Source organism: Felis catus, chromosome D4 (assembly GCF_018350175.1).
Source record: "Felis catus isolate Fca126 chromosome D4, F.catus_Fca126_mat1.0, whole genome shotgun sequence".
NCBI classification, from domain to species: Eukaryota; Metazoa; Chordata; class Mammalia; order Carnivora; family Felidae; genus Felis; species Felis catus.
The window spans coordinates 79,807,274-79,827,224 of NC_058380.1; the positions used below are offsets into that span (position 1 = coordinate 79,807,274).

At 41.3% G+C, this 19,951-nt stretch overlaps 1 protein-coding gene across 3 annotated transcripts in view; it reads right to left on the reverse strand.

Annotated features, from left to right (window-relative positions):
• The window catches only part of FBXW2 (F-box and WD repeat domain containing 2), a 60,622-nt gene extending 42,178 nt beyond the window's left edge, over nt 1-18,444 (reverse strand). Inside the window, exons 1-5 of one of the 3 annotated variants that reach the window (XM_003995804.5) lie at nt 18,326-18,444; nt 18,115-18,223; nt 11,149-11,658; nt 2,489-2,683; nt 287-420 (exon numbers count right to left, since the gene is read on the reverse strand). In XM_003995804.5, the coding sequence (XP_003995853.1) occupies nt 287-420; nt 2,489-2,683; nt 11,149-11,638 (819 nt within the window). In that variant the 5' untranslated portion in view covers nt 11,639-11,658; nt 18,115-18,223; nt 18,326-18,444. Of the gene's footprint in view, nt 1-286; nt 421-2,488; nt 2,684-11,148; nt 11,659-18,114; nt 18,224-18,325 lie in introns of those variants that run through there. The other 2 variants (XM_045042747.1, XM_045042748.1) reach the window with 2 other exon arrangements.
• Between the last annotated feature and the right edge of the window lie 1,507 nt (nt 18,445-19,951).

Consider the following 19,951-nt stretch of genomic DNA (forward strand, 5'->3'; position numbering starts at 1 on the left):
TATTCTAGTCTACAGTATAGTTTTATTGTGTTTGTTCCCTCTACCCACCAAATATATTGTCAGTATTTTTCCATGTCCGTAAGTCCATTCATCTGTTAAACTATTTACTGAGTGCCTCTTACTTGCTGGTCACTGTCGTTGGCCATCACGCTTTGTGGGCGCACCTGCTCCGTCTTATGGCTCCCCTACCACTTAACAAAGCAGCACCCAGCATCCTCCACCCCACCCCCAGCTCCCTCACCCCTTCAAAGCCTGATGTCAAGATTTCTCCTGTAAATCTTCCTACCTTGGTGACCCATTCCGTGTGCCCGGTGAGCGTGTTCAGGCACGTCCCAGCAGATAAAGCCCATACTTTCACAGTGAAGTCTGCAGAGCCACTCACCAAGATATCCAGTTCATCATTGTAGTCAACGCTAAACACTAGTATATACAACATACACAGAGTTAAAACATGCCCGAGAGTCTTTTATAATAGAGTTCAATAACATTCATTCTCCCTAGTTGCTCAATTATATAATTTCTCAACCACAGTTACTGTTAAGAATGGTGCTACTCAGTTAAGAATTTTATGATAAAAAATATATCCAGTTCAAAATTCTTGTTATTATCATAGCTGATTATTCTAAGGCTGGAACGTCCCTGGAGTAATGCAATCTTTTATACTTGTGCTAGCTTTAAAGCGAGAGGTAAAAGCAGTACTGGAGATAATGGCATTTCCACTCAGGACTGCCTGCCTGATCCGACACAAAGCGAATCCAGCTTACGCAGGGAAAATAGGAACATAGGTGGCCCTGCTTAGATGCGCACTATTTGTTGCAGTGAGACTCAACTTCAAGAATCATACCCATAATCAAGAAAACAATACCCATAATCAAGAAAAGCCAGTGTAACGAGAAAAACAAAAGACACACAAGTATCTCAACGGTCAGACTAAACCACTCTCTCAAACGGTTTGAATTTCTTCACAGGTGTACCCCCAGCACCTAAAACAGCAAGTTTTAGCCTGAGTACAGCGAGTACTCAAAACATTTGTTTTTAAATGCCTGCCAAACTCTAAAGGAACACTGGGGACCCAGAGATGAAGGGCTTTTCCTTAAGGAACTCAGCCTAAGTGAGGGGTGAAGGAGGAAGTCCAAAAAAATTAAATGTTTACCTCTTGCTAGGGAAACACCAAGGAGAATGACTAACTCTGCCCAGGGGTATCAGGGAAGACTTCAGGGAAGAGGCGATATTGGAGATGGGCCCTGAAGGATGAGTAGAGTTTATCAAGAAAAGAAAGAGAATATTGCAGGTAGAGGGAACAGCAAAGGCATGGAATTATGGAAAAGCCACAGCAATGTCCAGGGAACAGTAACGAGGAAATTTTTTAGAGCAGTGCTCTTGAAGTTGATCACCTGGAAGTCAATGTACATCTTGACACTATGGAACAGTATACTCAATTTAGTAAGTTCCATGCTAAACCATAGATTTTCCAATATTCATTTCCATAACAAACAAGTGGTAACAAATAAGCAGACTGAGGAAAAATGTGTAAGATGAAAAACAAAGTGGTGAAAAAATGGTCTTCAGGAGTAAAACAGCCAGGTTCACTTCAAACTATTACTAAGCACCAGACACAATACAAAGAACTCAGGACCTAAGGATGAACAAGACAGGTAGGACCCTGCCTTGCTGGCAGTATAGCCTGGTATATCAGACTTATTTGTATGATGAGTGTTAGGACATAATACAGGTTACTGGGAAACCTGTTCAGGGAGTCCGAGAAGACGCTTAAGAGCACAGACTGTGACTCTCCAAGACTAGTGCAGTGGGTAAATGGGGGAAAGGAAGGGAGCTGCTGCACAAGAGGCTGGGAAGCAGCTCAACATGATTTCTGCACAAAGCTCCAAAATGCAATGCAACAGAGGTGGAAGCTCTGGTCTCGAGACTATATTCAAACGACCAATTTCTGCACACCAGGCCACTATAAAATTATTAGGAAAAATCAGGTATCTGTTTCCTTTGTCTTCTCTCTAGGCACTGTTTGTTTTAATCAGTTGTCAACCAAGCTCCAATTCAATGTAAAGTGTGTAGCTCACACAATCTGAGAACCACTGTCACTCCAAAGGATGGTTAGCCTTGATTCTACAAATAAAGTAGATTGAATTTACAAGTGTAGGACTTACTCAATTTGGAAGTATGGAAGCTGATAAAAAGCAAAAAGGATGGACTGTTCAATGAAGTGTAAATGAAATAGGTAAGGAGAAATGCCCCCTCCCTGCATAAGGGTACAAAGAAGAGTTTTGAATGAGCCAAGGAAAAGCAAAATTCAGGAAAAAATTCCAAATAAGGGTACCTTAAATAAAGGGATTAACTGCTGCTATTGAGAAAACAGAGGAGGGAGAGGCAGGTTAAGTTAAAAAACAAAAAGGGGGTCATATTCTTGGCTTCCGGTTTTAAGGAATGAAGTTAAAGTAACTGTAGAAACCCCTGAAAAAGGGCAACCCACCCGCCCCTGTGTGCCCCCGGAAGTGCTGGGTCCTGGCTCCAGAACTCCATTCCCAGCAGGCCACAGTGTTGTCAAAGGAGCCTGTCACAAGCTTCTGCTCATCAAATTTCACTGCTGCACAAGTGTGGGTCTGGATGCCATAAACGCACTGTCCTGTGCTCACATCCCACAGTTTTGCAGACAAGTCATCTGACCCTTCAAGAGAAAAACAGGGAGGTTAGTAAGAAAACAAACACTAAAGAAGGCCAATCAATCCCCAAACCGTGGTATTCTTCAAGTAGAACCTCAAGGTCCTCTCCTCTAGCATTCCCACTTCATAGCTGAGAAAAGCAAAGCATGGAGAGGCTAATACAACTCATTCAGGGTCACCAAAATGGTGTTAACAGCACAGGGACTGAATGCAAGCTTTTTGGTTTTGTCCGTTTCCCTTAACCTGCCAGGCTACAAGAGGAGTGCTAGACTAAAGCATCCCTTGCTGCTTCTACTTGTAAAATTTCACAATATTTGATCATCACGAGCTTTCTGATTTGAGCTTGAGATGAAGGGTATTACCTATGACTGCATGTATACATTTGCATGCCTATCCATGACCCACATCCCGAACAAATAAAGAATGCTGAAGAGTAAAGCTGTCCACTGGAACAGGTTCTACTCTAAGGGCAGTCAGGGAAAAGCCTCAGATCTCTCAGATCACAGGTTAAATTCTGCAAAGGCTAACTGCTAATTCTTTGAGCCATCCTGAAATGTGCAAAGCAATTTCTAAGAAAACCATGGATAAATTATCCTCAGATTTCACAACTCAACACACTGAGCTTGTAAAGCCCCTTAAGATTCTGCAGAGGGGCGCCTGGGTGGCTCAGTCGGTTAAGCGTCCAACTTCGGCTTAGGTCATGATCTCACAGTTTGTGAGTTCGAGTCCCGCGTCCGGCTCTGTGCTGACAGCTCGGAGCCTGGAGCCTGCTTCGGATTCTGTGTCTCCCTCTCTCTGCCTCTCCCCCGCTCACGCTCTGTCTCTCTCTGTCTCTCAAAAATAAATAAATGTTAAAAAAAAAAAAGATTCTGCAGAAAAAGTAGGTTTTATTTCTATTCTGATGAAAATATACCAATTGTGATAATTCAAGATTACCTTTAATTATGTTTAAAGGTATAATGATTAAATCACGCTCACAATTTACCTTTATAATAAAAAAGTAATAATAAGAATTGACAAAAACATTTTGAGGACATAACAAATATAGTCACTATGACAAGGACACACTATGCAGGAAATCACCAAATGACTGGTTTTGGAAAGGATGAAATGGCTAAAATCAGCCACAATTCTGCCTTTAAGGGTTGGTAAAGAGCCACTGTTCCAGACAATGGAAAAATAGCTACGACTTATGAAAGAGGTAGAGCATGAATTTCAACTTGGACAAACCCTAGGAGAAATACAGTCTTCATTTTAGACTATATTTGTTGTCACTTTACTATTTAGAGACTCAGGTTCTTCCCTATAAAATAAGGGATGGGAATTGGTTGGTGGTTCTCAATGGTCATATGAGACATGAAAATCATCTGGAGAAGGGCACTGGGCTGCTCAGTTGGTAGAGCAGGTGACTCGTGAACTCAGTTGTATAGGTTCAAGCCTACAATGGGTGTAGAGATGACTTGAGAACAAAATCTTTGGGTGGGGGGGTGGGGGAAGAATCATCTGAGAAGCTTCATCAAACACCTATGTAGGGCCCTAGCTTCAGAGATTTTAATTTAGAGCCTCTGAGGTGGGGCCTGATCATCTTAAAAGCTTGCCAGGTGATTCTAATGTATCAGCAATATTTTGAGAACCAATGATCTAGAACAGCACTCCAAGAGAAATAATACAAACCACGAATGCAATTTACATACGTAATTAAAATTTTTCTATTATTTACTGTAAAAACAAATTTAGTACAAATTTCATTAGCTCAATATATCAAAAATATTGTTAATGAAATATTTTATATCCTAAGTCTTTGATATCTACTGAGTATTTCCCATTTCACATCTCTGGACCAGCCACATCTCAAGAGCTCAAAAGCCTTATGGGGTCAGTGGCTAGTATACTGGACAGTGTGTCTAGATAATCTGAACTGTACATTTGAAAAATGGTTAAAATGATAAATCTAGGTGTTCCACAAATATGCCTTAGGAAACGGCATGATTAGCTCCTCAATCTAGTATATATTTTACCACAATGTGATAAAAACAAACCAAAAAAAAAGGGAGAGATTATCCTAATTTTTAAATTAATTTATAGAGGAAAATATTGGGCCACTCTTTTACGCCCTAGAGAAGCATCAGAGAATAACTTGGTTGATTTCAGTTCCATTTGCTAGTGGTACAAGTCTACTCTTAACCGCTAAGCCTTTAGGAGTCACTGTTCTCTGCTCCTTTTTGGTTTTATTTCAACCTTTCCTATAGACTCCTGTTTGCTGCACTGAGTATACTCCAACGTGTTTTCAAGGAGGTCATCAATGACGCAGCCTAAAGATGAAAGGGGAGTAAATAAATGTAGACTGTTTTTCATTATATAAAAGAAAAAAAAAGCCCTCTCAATTCAGAAGAGGTTGAAAACAATACTTTGATATAAAAAATTCCAGGGATGGGTATATAACAAACGTAAGCAGAAAACTGAGCTGTAACTCAAATGGAATAAACTATCGTATCCAGCAAGGTTTAAATATTTAACTGGTAGAATCAGATCTCAGCTCTCAACTGCCTCTTGGAGGCATGTGACTCTGATGACCAACTGAACAAACACTGGCCAGTGCCTCTTTCATACAGGCAATTTTCACTGCCCTTGAAACTCTCTTCATCACCATTCTTCTTTATCTCTTCCCTAAGTACACTCTTCAAGCATCCATCCTAGGCCCCATTCTTTTTTCCTCTCCATGTCCTTTTGAAATTTCACTGTTATAGCCATAGCTGAAATGTCACTAACTCCTCAACCTTTTGCTCTAGCCCTGAGCTATTCCCCAAAGCTCTGATGTTACATTTCCAGAACTTTGTCAGAATCTCCATCACATCCGACTGCATTGAAGTTCATCCCAGGGGCACCTGGGTGGCTCAGTCAGTTAAGCATCTGACTTGATTTCAGCTCAGGTCACGATCTCACAGTTTGTGAGATCAAGCCCCACATCAGACTCTGCACTGACTGGGGAGCCTGCTTAGAATTCTCTGTCTCTCTCTCTCTCTCTGCCCTTCCCTTGCTTGCACTCTCTCTTAAAAATAAACAAATTTAAAAAAAAATTTTTTTAACTTTCATTCCAAATTGAACTCCCTCTACCCGCTCAAATTTATTCCTTCATTTCCTATTCTTGGTACCAGTACTACCACCTTCCCAGGTATTTTCCTCGCCACATACTCAGTCCATTGCTAAGTCTTGTTAATTCCATTTCAATGGCTGCTCTTCCATTTAACTGCTCCTTTAAAAAAATCTCTACCCTTCGGGCACCTGGGTGGCTCAGTGGGTTGAGCATCTGACTTCAGCTCAGGTCATGATCTTGTAGTTTGTGAGTTCAAGCCCTGCATTGGGCTCTCTGCTGTCAGTACAAAGCCTGCTCCAGATCCTCTGTCACCCTCTCTCTCTGCCCCTGCCTCACTTGTGGGCACACGCCCTCTCTCTCAAAAATAAATAAACCTTGGGACGCCTGGGTGGCTTAGTCAGTTAAGTGTCTGACTGACTTCAGCTCAGGTCACAATCTTACGGTTTGTGAGTTTGAGCCCTACATCGGGCTCTGTGCTGGGTCAGAGCCTGGAACCCGCTTAGGATTCTGTGTCTGCCTCTCTCTCTGTCCCTCCCCTACTCTGTCTGTCTGTGTCTCTCTCTCTCAAAAATAAACATAAAAAAATTTAAGTAAACCTCAAAAAAAAAAAAAAAAAAAAACTCTACACCTACTATCCTAAATCTAGATCTACTCTTACCTAAAATGCAATAGGCTAATACTTTAGTTTAGAGATTCTAGATCTGTCTATGTCAGAGGGTCTTCATATAAGTAGTGTCATCCTCCAAGGGAACATTTTAGAAATTTGCAGGGGTGGTTTCAAGTGTCACAATGATTTTGGAGGCAGTGGGGGGGGGGCGGGGGAGGGGGGTCTAAATTACCAGCCTCTACTGGGCAAAGACCAGAAATGCTAGACATTCTGCAATGTTTGGGATAGTGCACAAAAAGAATAGTCATGTATTCTGCATGACCTTTTTTTTTTTTTTTATGTTTATTTTTGAGAGAGAGAGAGAGAGAGAGAGAGAGAGAGAGAGAGAGAGAGACATAGAATCTGAAGCAGGCTCCAGGCTCTGAGCTGTCAGCACAGAGGCCGATGCAGGGACCTGAGACCACGAGATCACGACCTGAGCTAAAGTTGAACACTTAACTGACTAAGCCACCCAGGAGCCCATATTCTGTATGACTTCTTAAAGATTCTGCCTGATTGCCTTAAAGGTTCTGCCTGTGACAAGTTTATTCTTAGTTGTCTGAGCCTTGGACCTGTTTTATAAAGCACCGAATTTACTATGAGTGTAACTACCAGGTAGACTGAGGAAAAATGTACTTTGCTTTGTTGGAGACTTTTCACCACTTGTGACCACATCACTGATGGTACAAATACAACACTGTGCTATTTACAACTGTCATGTTCATGATGATAGTACATACACAAGTGCAAACATCTGATTACACTACCGTCTTCTAACACAGCTGTGCTTGAGCACAACACATTTAATGTGCATTATTTTAAATTACTGTCTTATTTCTCCTCTGGATCAGAGTTTAGGTATTATATTGATTTTTTGAAATATGTGTATGTACAGGTAAGTTATTTCTATGAATTTGACTTCAAGCTAAGAGAATATTGTAAAATACATTACAAAAAGAGGACCTGGGGCCTGGCAGAAATAAGAAACACTGGTTTACTTGGAGCAGAATGCTGTAGTCCCGGCCCTTTCTCTGCTCAGAAATCTTTCATAGTTTTTCTTATTGCTTAAAGAAAACTGTCCAAACAAATAAATAAACTGTCCAAATATTTATTCCCAATATTTAAGGTTTTTACAATACAGCTCAAGACAATTCTTCAGCTTATATTCTAAGAATCTCTTATAGAGTCCTTAATTATATACTGAGTTCAGATAAAAAGAATTTTTATTTTCCTCCTATATGCTCCATGCTTAGCCCTTTCCATACCTTTGCTGGAAAGTGCTTATTCTCATCTCTCTAAAATCTACCCATTCTCCAAGATTCAACATAAACACTGCTCAATTTTTGCAAATGAAAGACATCACTCCTTCTTCTGAACAACTGATTTTTTACTCATACAATTCAAATATATCATTTGACCGCGTATCTTTTATAGCTGTTGTTTTTCTTATTCAACTGTAAGCCATGGTCACAATATGGCAGCGTGCAGGTTAAATATGACACAATCACAATATTTTTAAAATGTGAATAATACTTAAAAATCAGTACACTAAAAAAAAATCAATCAGAATATTGCACAAAAATCTAGATTTAGGACTTCTTTGAAAAATCAGATCTGACTACTGTGAGCCTATATCTCACATGGCAAATAATTCATTGCAGTAGAGCAGCAGCTACCCTCTCTAGAAGGGCAAGTGTTCTCTCACTAGCACAGTCTACATGGAGACTTTTACTTAATCAGGTTACCTTCCTGATTCCAGTATGTATGTTCTCTGAGCAAAGAACTGTCCTAATTCATCCACATGTCCTTACATTGTCTTTCACATAGTACTTTCTAATTATCTACTGTGTAGCACAAACAAAGCACAACAGGTTCCTTTCTCACCATTTCAGAAATCACAGCTCAGCAGAAGGATAACTACCTCTTTGGTAATAGCATGAAACAAAGGTATGTATAATTCCGTAACAAACACTTCTCTCACTAGTTATAGTTTCAGGGATACAGCTATTAGAAATTTTAAACTTGGGGTGCCTGGGTAGCTCAGTCGGTTGAGCGTCTGACTTCAGCTCAGGTCATGATCTCACGGTCCGTGGGTTCAAGCCCTGCATCGGGCTCTGTGCTGACAGCTCAGAGCCTGGAGCCTGCTTCGGATTCTGTGTCTCCCTCTCTCTCTGCCCCTCTCCTGCTCATGCTCTGTCTCTTTCTGTTTCAAAAATAAAAACATTAAAAAAATTTTTTTTTAAAAAGAAAAGAAAAATTAAACTAAAGCTGTGGATTATTTTCAATAGAGCATAATTTTCAATACACAAACTTGATGAATTTAATCAGAACAAAAAATACAAAATATAGACCCACCTACAGAATAACCTTAAAATGCAGGGTCGGGTCCACCGTTATTGCAGATATTAACTTTCCAGGTAGTTAAGGAATTCAGTGAATGTGTCCCATTCACTTCTGCCCCAAGTTAAACTCAAGTTTTACTGCATTTCAAAAGTAAAATTTGATGAGAATTTTTCTTTTAAAGCTACATGTGTTCTGAAAATGAGTCAACTGCCAGTATTTGCCCAAGTGTGAATGAGCTCAAGGCTCGAAGGCAATACTGCATCTTAATCTTTAAAACTTACCTGCCATTGATCATAAGGCAAAAAGGACACAGAAAAGCCATTGCCCCAACTGGGAAAGCACATCCAAGTATAAAAGAATGGATGATACCTTTCCAATAATCCGGCTTATAGGACACAGAATAATGTAAGCATGGAGTAACTTTAGGATGACAAAAACCACGAAATGCCTTAAGTTTAATGTTCATTTTATAAAACTGGCAAAGCATTTAGCATTTTAGAGAAACATATCACCATGAGAAAATGTACATCCTCAAGAGATCATACACCTCAAGAATATTAAAACTGAGTCTGTTATTTAAAACTGCTGTGGCCATGCCATGAATTCAGTCTCTCTGGAAAGGACAGTTAAGAGGAGCTTTAAAATCATGTATATTTCCGGATCTGTAATTCTACTTTGAGGTTTCTGCCCCAAATAAATAATTCAAGGGGGGAAAAAGGCAAACAAAAATATTCATAAATATTTCATAGATATATTCTGAATTCACAGAAACAACCTGAATATACACTAATATTGAATTGGCTAAATAATGATGCTATATTTACACAAAGGAACAGAATATGCTATTAAAAAAGGCAATTATGGCGTGCCTGGATGGCTCAGTGGCTTAAGCGACTGACTTAATTTTGGCTCAGGTCGTGAGTTCGAGCCCCGCGTTGGGTTCTGTGCTGACAGGGTGGAGCCTGCTTCAGATTCTGCTTCTGCCTCTCTCTCTGCCCCTCTCCTGCTTGCTTTCTCCCTCCCTCCCTCCCTCCCTTCCTCCCTCCCTCTCTCTCTCTCTCAAACAATAAATACATAAACTAAAAAAATTTTTTTTAAAAAGGCAACTATGTACTTCAGTAATACTCAAATGTTTATCTTGGATTAGGGTGCCTGGGTGGCTCAGTCAGTTAAGCGTCTGACTTCGGCTCAGGTCATGATCTCACCATTGTGGGTTCGAGCACCACATCGGGTTGTGCTGACAGCTCAGAGCCTGCAGCCTGCTTTGGATCCTGTGTCTCCCTCTCTCTCTGCCCCTCCCCTACTTGTGCTCTCTCTCAAAAATAAATAAACATTAAAAAAATAAAAATAAAAAAACAAAAAAACAAGAAGGGCCTGACCTATAAAAAACTTTTTTTAAAAAGAAATTATCCTGGATGAAAAAAGAACACCAAGGATCCCTAAATATTACATACAATGGAAGTGAAAAGGCATCGGGATCATCGATAAGGCTGCCTGAAATCATTCTACACCATTGCCTAAGAATTATTTACAATGCCCATCAAAATGTACTGCCTAAAACATATGCACTGATTACATGTACAAACAGCCATTATAACTGGAAGAATCACACAATTCCAAATTTTAATGATTATATCTGCTACACAGTTACTTAATTGCTTAGGATTAAAATATCCATCTGTCTTTGTTTCCATGCCCAAATTCTTTTAACTTTTAATTCTTCTTAGAACCACAGGAATTTTAGCAAGAAAGAAATACCTCCATTCCCATACTTTATAGATAAGAAAACAAACACAGAGAGGTTAAGTAATTCTTGCAAGATGATCTAATTACTTGCTAGGTCTAGGCATCATCTTTTCCACTGGTTTTTCTCAAAAATCACTGTTGACAGAAAAAAAGTTTAACCAACATGGAAAACTGTACATGGAAGGAAAAAGCACTGAAAAAAATAGTTACAGCTTTCTGACTCACATCACATTTAAAAGAATGTCTGGGGGTGTCTGGGTGGCTCAGTCGGCTAAGCGTCCGACTCTTGATCTCAGCTGAGGTCTTGGTCTCAGGGTTGTGAGTTCAAGCACCGCATTGAGTTCCATGCTGGGCATGGAGGAAAGGAAAAAGGAAAAAGGAAAGGAAAGAGAAAAGAGAAAAAAAAAAATGTCTGGAGCCTTCTTCTCACAAAATTCTATAAAAATGATTTGTCTTCTAGAGGGAAAGAGGATAAAAGGGTGTAAAACTACTCAGGGATGGAGGGATGGGGAAATTCCACTATAGATATCTCATATAATTAATACTTGCCATCCTCAAGCCTAAGGACTAGTTTGTTCTGTTTCTAAGATTATACCCTATGAAACGCACAACAACAACAAAACAGTTCCAGAATCTCTTACCTGTACAGAGAAGTCCATCCTTGTAGTAAAGTGCATACACCCTGGCACTGTGTCCAATTAACGATGAGGTCTCAAAGGCTTCATGGTCCTCCAGTTGCTTCATTCTCAAAATAGCCTTCAAATAAACCTTCTTCCAGTGCAAAGCGTCCTGAACAGAATCATCTATCTGCCAGCCCAAATTTTTACACGCAGTCTGCCACACCTCTGTACAGGCACTTATCACCTTATTCCACTGTTTAGAGACGAGGCAGCATGTGAGTAAAGTCTGAGGATCGAGCCATTTTAACAAATAAAAACTGAGCTCCAGGGGAAGGAGTTTGAGGAAGTCCCGCTTGAGGAGAGTCTCCAGGTTATTGGAGAGATGCCTGAGCTGGACTGCCCCACTCAGACTAATCAGGTGATCCAGAGTTTCATTTTTCTGCAAGTCCGTCAGAGAAAGAAATGTAACAGAAATGTTATCAAGCCATGTCTCAAAGTCCTTTCTCTCCATAAGGTTATGGAAAAATTTACCTGTGGCACATCAAAATATTGTATTAGTTCTGCTCAAAAAGACCATTCAAGCAAGACTGCTAACAAATGAAAATTAGTGTAAAAAACTTGGCATTACAACTTTATGTTTAGTTATTACATTACAACTTTACAGTTAATATATTGTATTCGAAAATCTTCCATGCACACAAAAGATAATACATCTAAGAAAACATACTTTAATGAATCATGATCTCTGAAACATAAATCAGTGAGACTTATGTTGGTGTAGGTGACTTGCTCCTTTTGAAGTCTAGCACATGCTACATGCATCTTCACAGTAAAAGATTTATAGTATCACTCATTATAAAATAGTTTATTCTATACACTTCTCTCCCCTCCCCCCAACACGATCAAAACCATCGTAACACTATTTCCTTAATACGCTCTATTTGGGTACGTAAGTCACAAATATAAGCACCAGCATGTGACAACCAGAAGGCAGGTCTCCTGAGCAGTAACTGGAGACATTAGTTATCATGCTAGGCACAGCTTGATCTGTTACCAAAATCACAGAACTGACTACTGGGTTTTCAATAAATATTCAGGCAAAAAAGGTCTGGGGAAGAAAAACAGGCAGATGTAATAAATCATGTGGCTCAGGTATTTTGGTTTTTCTACTTCCTTTATGGCACTGCCTATTAGAACAAAAATTACCAAAGGCCTTATGTAGCCTTACATAGTTTTTATAAGCCTCATATGAGCTGGTGACAACTCTTACTCATGCGCCCCCAGAGAGCAAAGAGGGTCAAGGAAGCTTGCACAAATAAGTAATCCTGATGCTTCCAAAACACCAAAACAAAACAAAACAAAACAACAACAACAAAAAAAAAAAAAAAAAAAAAAAAAACCCCAGGTAGCATCATCTCTACTTTGCAGAGGAGGAAGTTACAAGTCAGAGAAGGTAAGTGATTTGCCTACCTACGGTCAATAGAGCTATTAAAACAGCATCAGAACAGACTGGAAGTCAGTGCTCCCTCCATCAGTACTCTTCCAACCACACAGACCGAACTGTCTCTCTCTGACTACAGCTACAACCAGGAGAATCACAACCTGGTTATAAAATCTGGTACCTATCTGATTATACCACCTTCTCCTTTAAAAGAACAACACATTGCTCCAGGACTAACTGGAGCAAAAAGAAACGTTACAAGTATATAGCATTACACATTGCATCAAGGTATCAGCCCGCTTTTAAGAACAGGGAGTAAACTAATGAAAAAACAAAAAATACAGCAAATCAGCAAAAATCATCTTTCCCAAGCTTAGCTATATGTTGATAGATGTTAGTGCTGGATGATGGATACACGGAGGTTTTTATTCTCTTTACTACCATATGTTTAAACATTCCATAATTTAAAAACAAAGCTTTCCTTCTAATATCACTTAGTTTCCTACCAGATTGCCATACTAATTTTAAAAATTAACATCCAAATCTCAACACATCTCCAGAGGCAAGGGAAACAAAAGCAAAAATGAACTACTGGGACCTCATCAGAATAGAAAGCTTCTGCACAGTGAAGGAAACAGTCAGCAAAACTAAAAGCAACCGACAGAATGGGAGAAGATATTTGCAAACGACACATCAGATAAAGGGTTAGTATCCAAAATCTAGAAAGAACTTATCAAACTCAACACCCAAAAAACAAATAATCCAGTGAAGAAATGGGCAAAAGACATAAATAGACACTTCTCCAAAGAAGACATCCAGATGGCCAACCGACACATGAAAAAATGCTCCACATCACTCATCATCAGGGAAATACAAATCAAATGAGATACCACCTTACCCCTGTCAGAATGGCTAACACTAACAACTCAGGCAACAACAGATGTTGGCGAGGATGCTGAGAAAGAGATCTCTTTTGCATTGTTGGTGGGAATGCAAGCTGGTGCAGACACTCTGGAAAACAATATGGAGGTTCCTCAAAAAACTAAAAATAGAACTACCCTACAACCCAGCAATTGCACTACTAGGTATTTATCCAAGGGACACAGGTGTGCAGTTTCGAAGGGACACATGCACCCCCATGTTTATAGCAGCACTATCAACAATAGCCAAAGTATGGAAAGCGCCCAAATGTCCATCAATGGATGAATGGATAAAGATGTGGCATAAATACAATGGAGTATTACTCGGCAATCAAAAAGAATGAAATCTTGCCATTTGCAACTACGTGGATGGAACTGGAGGATATTATGCTAAGCGAAATTAGTCAGAGAAAGACAAATATCATACGACTTCACTCATATGAGGACTTTAAGAGACAAAACAGATGAACATAAGGGAAGGGAAACAAAACTAATATAAAAACAGGGAGGGGGACAAAATATAAGAGACTCTTAAATATGGAGAACAATCAGAGGGTTACTGGAGGGGTTGTGGGAGGGGGGATGGGCTAAATGGGTAAGGGGCATTAAGGAATCTAGTCCTGAAATCATTGTTGCACTATATGCTAACTAATTTGGATGTAAATTAAAAAAAATAAAATTAAAACAGAAAGGCGAGGCGAGGCGAGGCGAGGCGAGGCGAGGCGAGGCGAGGCGAGGCGAGGCGAGGCGAGGCGAGGCGACAACAAACCAAACAAACCAAACCTATTTACCAGAGGGGAGGTGGGTGAAATAGGTGATGGGGATTAAGGAGTGCACTTGTGATAAGCACTGGGTGATGGAACTGTGGAATCATGATATTGTACACGTGAAACTAATATAACACTGTATGTTAACTATACTGGAATTTAAAATAAAATTATATTTAGAAAAAAAAAGAATCCTGACACATAGATTAAAAACATTAGTATCTAAATTAATGTCGAAGAGGAAAATAAAATTTTTCCCATAAATGTCACCTAGATGACGTCTACATCAAAAGCCAGATCTCACCTTCCAACTTTGTTCACGTAAGGTCAGTAAAAGTCCTTTTCATTAATTTTCCAAATATCAAATTTGGCCAGAATGTTATCAGACAAAAAACAGTAAATGCAACCAAACTTTCCAATCACATCATCTACTACCCAATAATTTTGGTTTTTGGAACAGTGAATGGACTTTAAAAATAAAATAATATTCTGGAATCCTCAGGGTTTGGGCTAGGCAGGATTTATTAGTTTAAGGATTTACCTGGCAGCCAAAAAATAATCAGCTCACCAAAAGTTTAATCAACAACAGAAGTTAACACACTACCTCCTCCTGAATCCAAACAACCTTCTATCTTCAACATTTCCAGAAATTTTTTACTTGGAAAAAATCACTCATAACAAGGCAAAACAACTCTTTTCTTTGGACACCCACAAAATGTCACCATAGCTAATTAATTCATACTGGCCAATTAAAAACATACACCAAAACATCTGCCCAGGAATCCTTTTCTACAGTGAAAAAGCATGGGGGGCTTCTTCCTCTATCACACCTACACCTACACACACATGAATATCCACACATCCATCATAGAAATGTTTACACGTAAGTAAGCTGAATTATTATTGAAATGACCACAAGGCAAATTTATAATACCCATGAAAACATTATCAGGTAGGTTCGCACTATTAACAAAAACTAAGACACATCTTACAGCATGCCAAATTAATGTAGTCATGACACCATAGAAAATTATGGGACAAACTTTTCAGTGAGAGCCTTTAAAAAACCCAGCCATTTCTGAGATTCATATATTCTCTTAACCCATAATAAGAATCTTTTCCTCAACTCTGCACTATTAGACAACACCAGTATTTACTTTCTAAAAAAAAAAAAGAAAAGACTTTGGAGGTAATTTTCTTAAGGTCACAGGTCTAAAATGAACTCTTTTAGAGAGCCTGTAGGAATATCACGTACTGGCCGCACAAGGCCCCCAGGGGAAACTTCAGGAAGCAGGATTTCAATTCAACACATGGAGGAGCTTTTATTTTTTTTAAGTAGGCTTCACGCCCAGCGCAGAGCCTAATGAGAGGCTTGAACACACAACCCTGAGATTAAGACCTGTGCTTGAGTGGGGCGCCTGGGTGGCTCAGTCGGTTAAGCGTCCGACTTCATCTGACTTCGGCTCAGGTCATGATATTGCGGTTTGTGAGTTCGAGCCCCGCGTCAGGCTCTGTGCTGACAGCTCAGAGCCTGGAGCCCGCTTCAGATTCTGTGTCTCCCTCTCCCTCTGCCCCTCCCCTGCTCACACTCTGACTCTATCTTTCAATAATAAATAAAAATTAAAAGAAAAAAGACCTGTGCTTGAGATCAGGAGTTGGACACTTAACCGACTGAGCCACTCAGGCTCCCCATTAGGAGGAACTTCTAAATCATCAGATTTCCAACAATGTAGGGGCTGCCTCCAGAATGGTGAGATTCCCATTACTGGGAAAGTCAAGGACAGTTAGAAACAGAGGCAGAATGAGGTATACATGAAAATGCTTTGGAGTCAGTCAAGTCTTTCAGTGATTTACCCACTTCCTATGTGATCATGGGCATCTCTGACCAACTTCTAAACTTCAGTTCTATCTGTAAAATGGAAGCTATCTCTCACTTTGAGGGCTGGGAAACTCGGAAATTGAGCAGGGGTGGTACTTTTGTTAGTTTTATTATTATGAATACTGGCCAGGAAAGCTTTCAGCAGCCCTAAGGCTGGAATAGACAGGACTACTAACAACCCTTTCAACCCTGTGATCCTTACCATGAACTTTCCCTTAAATTGGCTTAAAATACATGGAAGAAAAATTCATGGACTCAAACTTACTGGGGTTTAATTTTATAATTAAGGGCAGTTATTGAGTTGAGGCTAGAATTTCCTGCTAGGTGCATTTTTGTCTGTACCCACACCCCATGCTGTCTTGCCTTCCCCTCCCCCCGACTTGAGATTAAACATTAAACTTGTCCTTCTGCCCTCAATATTAACAATCACAAAGCTCCGAAACGGGTATGATGAAGACTGCAAAATTGGAAGCCAGGAGGCCTGGTTTTGGTCTCTGGTTCTACCATTAATTCCCTATGTTCCCTCTGGCAACTCTCATATTTGTATTGGTTTAAAAGATTCAAGTACTGGGGCGCCTGGGTGGCTCAGTCGGTTGAGCGTCTGACTTCAGCTCAGGTCACGATCTTGCGGTCCGTGAGTTCGAGCCCCGCGTCAGGCTCTGGGCTGATGGCTCAGAGCCTGGAGCCTGTTTCCGATTCTGTGTCTCCCTCTCTCTCTGCCCCTCCCCCATTCATGCTGTCTCAAAAAATAAATAAATGTTAAAAAAAAAAATTTTTTTTAAAAAAAAAGATTCAAGTACTACTCATAGACATTACTTCATTTGATTATCAGAACTTCAAGGAAAGTATCAGTACTATTGCCCTTAACTAATAAATGAGATTTATGACCCAACAGGTGGAGTGACTTTCCCAGGGTCCCACAGGAAGTTAAGCAATTTAACATCTTACCTAGCTCCCCACCGCCGCAAACAAAACAAAACCTATATACTGCTAGGTCTTACTAGAGATAGATGTTCTGGATAAAACATCACATGTACGTTTTCCTCTCCTCCACCAGGACCTGGCCTAGTTAAGAGTGAAAACAAGACATTTGTTGTTCGGAAGCCCGAGGCTTCGTCTTCCCTGGTTTCTCATCAAGCATATTCAGGTTGTTACAGTACAGAGGTTTTGAAAACGTGTATCTGGATTTATAAACTGACACACACCCAAGGTATCTTTGGAATATTCAAGAAGCTGGTAACACTGGTTGCCTCCAGAGAAACCTGGAGAGCTGAGGAACAGGCGTGAGGAGCCCTTTCTTGAATTTAAAACCATGTGAATATACAACTTATTTAAAATCCTACAACTTAATCTTACAACTTATTTATTCATCTCGCCTTTGGTTTTGAGATGAATACAAACAGCTCGGAAAGAATACAGTGTTTATAAAATCCAGGCTCTGCAACTCCACTTGCTGCTGAGTGACACTGGGGAAATCACTTCACCAATCTCAAGTCCGGTCTTTGACTTGTAAAATGCAACCTCGGAACAGCATTCCCTGCAAGGGTGTTTGTGAGGCTTAAATCGGATAATGCACGTAAAGCGTTTAGCACAGTACCCTACACGCTGTAAGCCTCCGAGAAACGTCAGTTACCATTATTATTGAGCATTAATATGGCTATCTGTAGTTCAAGCGCCCCCCCCCCCCCCGCCACATACACACCTGTTTCCATGGCATACCCACAACTACGGCGCAGTCCCTCACATTAATACAGCGCTTTGTACTTCAAAACCACCTCTCCACACTTCATCATCTTTCAAAGTCATGGCAGCCCTGGGACATCATTGTTAACTCATTTCGCAGCTAAGGAAGCTGAGAACTAAGAGGCAGTAACTCCGAGACTCAATGTTCCCATCTCTAAAATCAACTCCAGATCCCTTCAGCCCGTTCGTCGCTCCCAGGTTCCCTGCTCCCAGAGTCGTGTTCCGCGCAGCACTGACCTGAGCGAGCGCCCCGGGGCCCGGGACCTCGCGCCGGGCTCACACCGACTAGGCGCGCTCGGGCCGCCAGAGCCTCGCAGCGGCCGGGTCCGCTCCGCAGCCATGGCGCCTGCAGGGAGAGAAAGACAAACGGCCCGAGGCGCGGCCGGTCAGCAGGGGCGCGGGCGCCTAAGAACCCCCTCCCCGACCGGGCCCCGCCTCACATACAGACCTGGACCAGCGGCCGCCGCTCGGGGTCTGCAACCTCACAGGGGAGCGGCTTCCGGTGCTGCCTGCGTCATCTCCGCGCGTCCCTCCGCCCGCGGCGCCCAGCGGACGCGGGTGCACTTCCGGCCTCGGCCTCGAGGGGGAAGCGGGCGGGCTGAGGAGAGCGCCCAGGGAGGAGGAGCATGCGCAGTATAGCTGGGACCTGTGGCGCTTCATCCTCGACTTACTTCCGTGCCGTGTATCGGAATTTGTTCGGAGCCTTGGTGTCCTTCGTCGGACCGATCCGACCTTGCACAAACTCTGTGGCGCTTTTCCTTATCCTCACTTTTCGGAGGAGACGGAGGAAAATTTCAGAGACGTGTCCAAAGTGAAACAACCCATTGAGCCGCCTATCATGCATGTCCCAAACACTATTCTAGGAGATAGGGTTAGTGAGCAAAAAGTACAAAAATACCCGGCCGCCTGGGGTTTATATCCCAGCGGGGGAGGCTGACAGATAAATAACTAAGCAAGGCATGGTGCAAGTCTTAGCAAGTGCTCACGAAAAAATAAAGCAAGTTAAGGGGATTGGTGACCGAAACAAAGGAGTCAGGTGATCTAGGTTCAAATCCCAGCTCTTGACACTCCGGCTGTGCCGTTGGCCTTACCTACGTAACATCTCTGGATTTATATTCGTCTTCTGCATAGCAGTTATAGTACTTCCTCGTGTGATCCTTCTGAGGACTGAAAGCTGAAGCATAAATCTTTAAGCATCAAAGAACAAAAATTGTGTGCTTCCTATGGGCCAGGCACTCTCCTGATCACTTTGTGTTACCGCATTCAGTTCCCACAGTAGCCCTGCATAGTAGTTACTATTATTAACTCTTGTTTTTAGGGATGAGGAAACCCGGGTCAAAAGAGGGTTAAGCATCCTGCCTAAGGTCATCATAACCGGCTATCTTAGGATTTCAACCCAGCCCCCCCTCCCCCCCCCCCCCCCCCCCCCCCCCCCCCCCCCCCCCCGACTTCAAGAACTTAAATTCTCCTTGTCTCTCCCTAAGGGCTCATAAACTGCAAACCTGCCTATCTTATACCAGCACCTTCCAATAGGACTTTCAGCAATTATGTCCCCCATTTACATTGTCTAATAAGGCAGCCACTAGCCTCTTGTGACTACTGAACACTTGAAAATGCCTAATGTGACTGAGGAAATACAATTTTAATTAATTTAAATACAAATAGCCACATGTGGCTAATGGCTACCCTATTGAACAGACTGGTCCAAGAGATAGAACACGTAATATAGACAGTAAGACAGTCACGTATCCAGTTAGTGTTAGGGAATGACCAAGGCGCCAAGCATCCTGAGTCCATCTAGTACGCTTGAAACATGGGAGATACATATTTGACTATGTGAAGTAGAAGCCAAGTATGGTGTCTTGAAAGTCAGGCTCCACGAGAGCAAATTTGATTTGGTAGGCAACAGAAAGCCTCTGTAGACATCTAAGCCAAACAGTGACTGATGACAACATTATAAGAAATTTTAGGAAGACGTGTATGCAGATCAGATAACCTCTATGAAAGGCAAAGCAATACCAAGGTAATTAAGAAAAACAAGCCCCCCTATCAATTTGTAGCAAACAAATTGTGG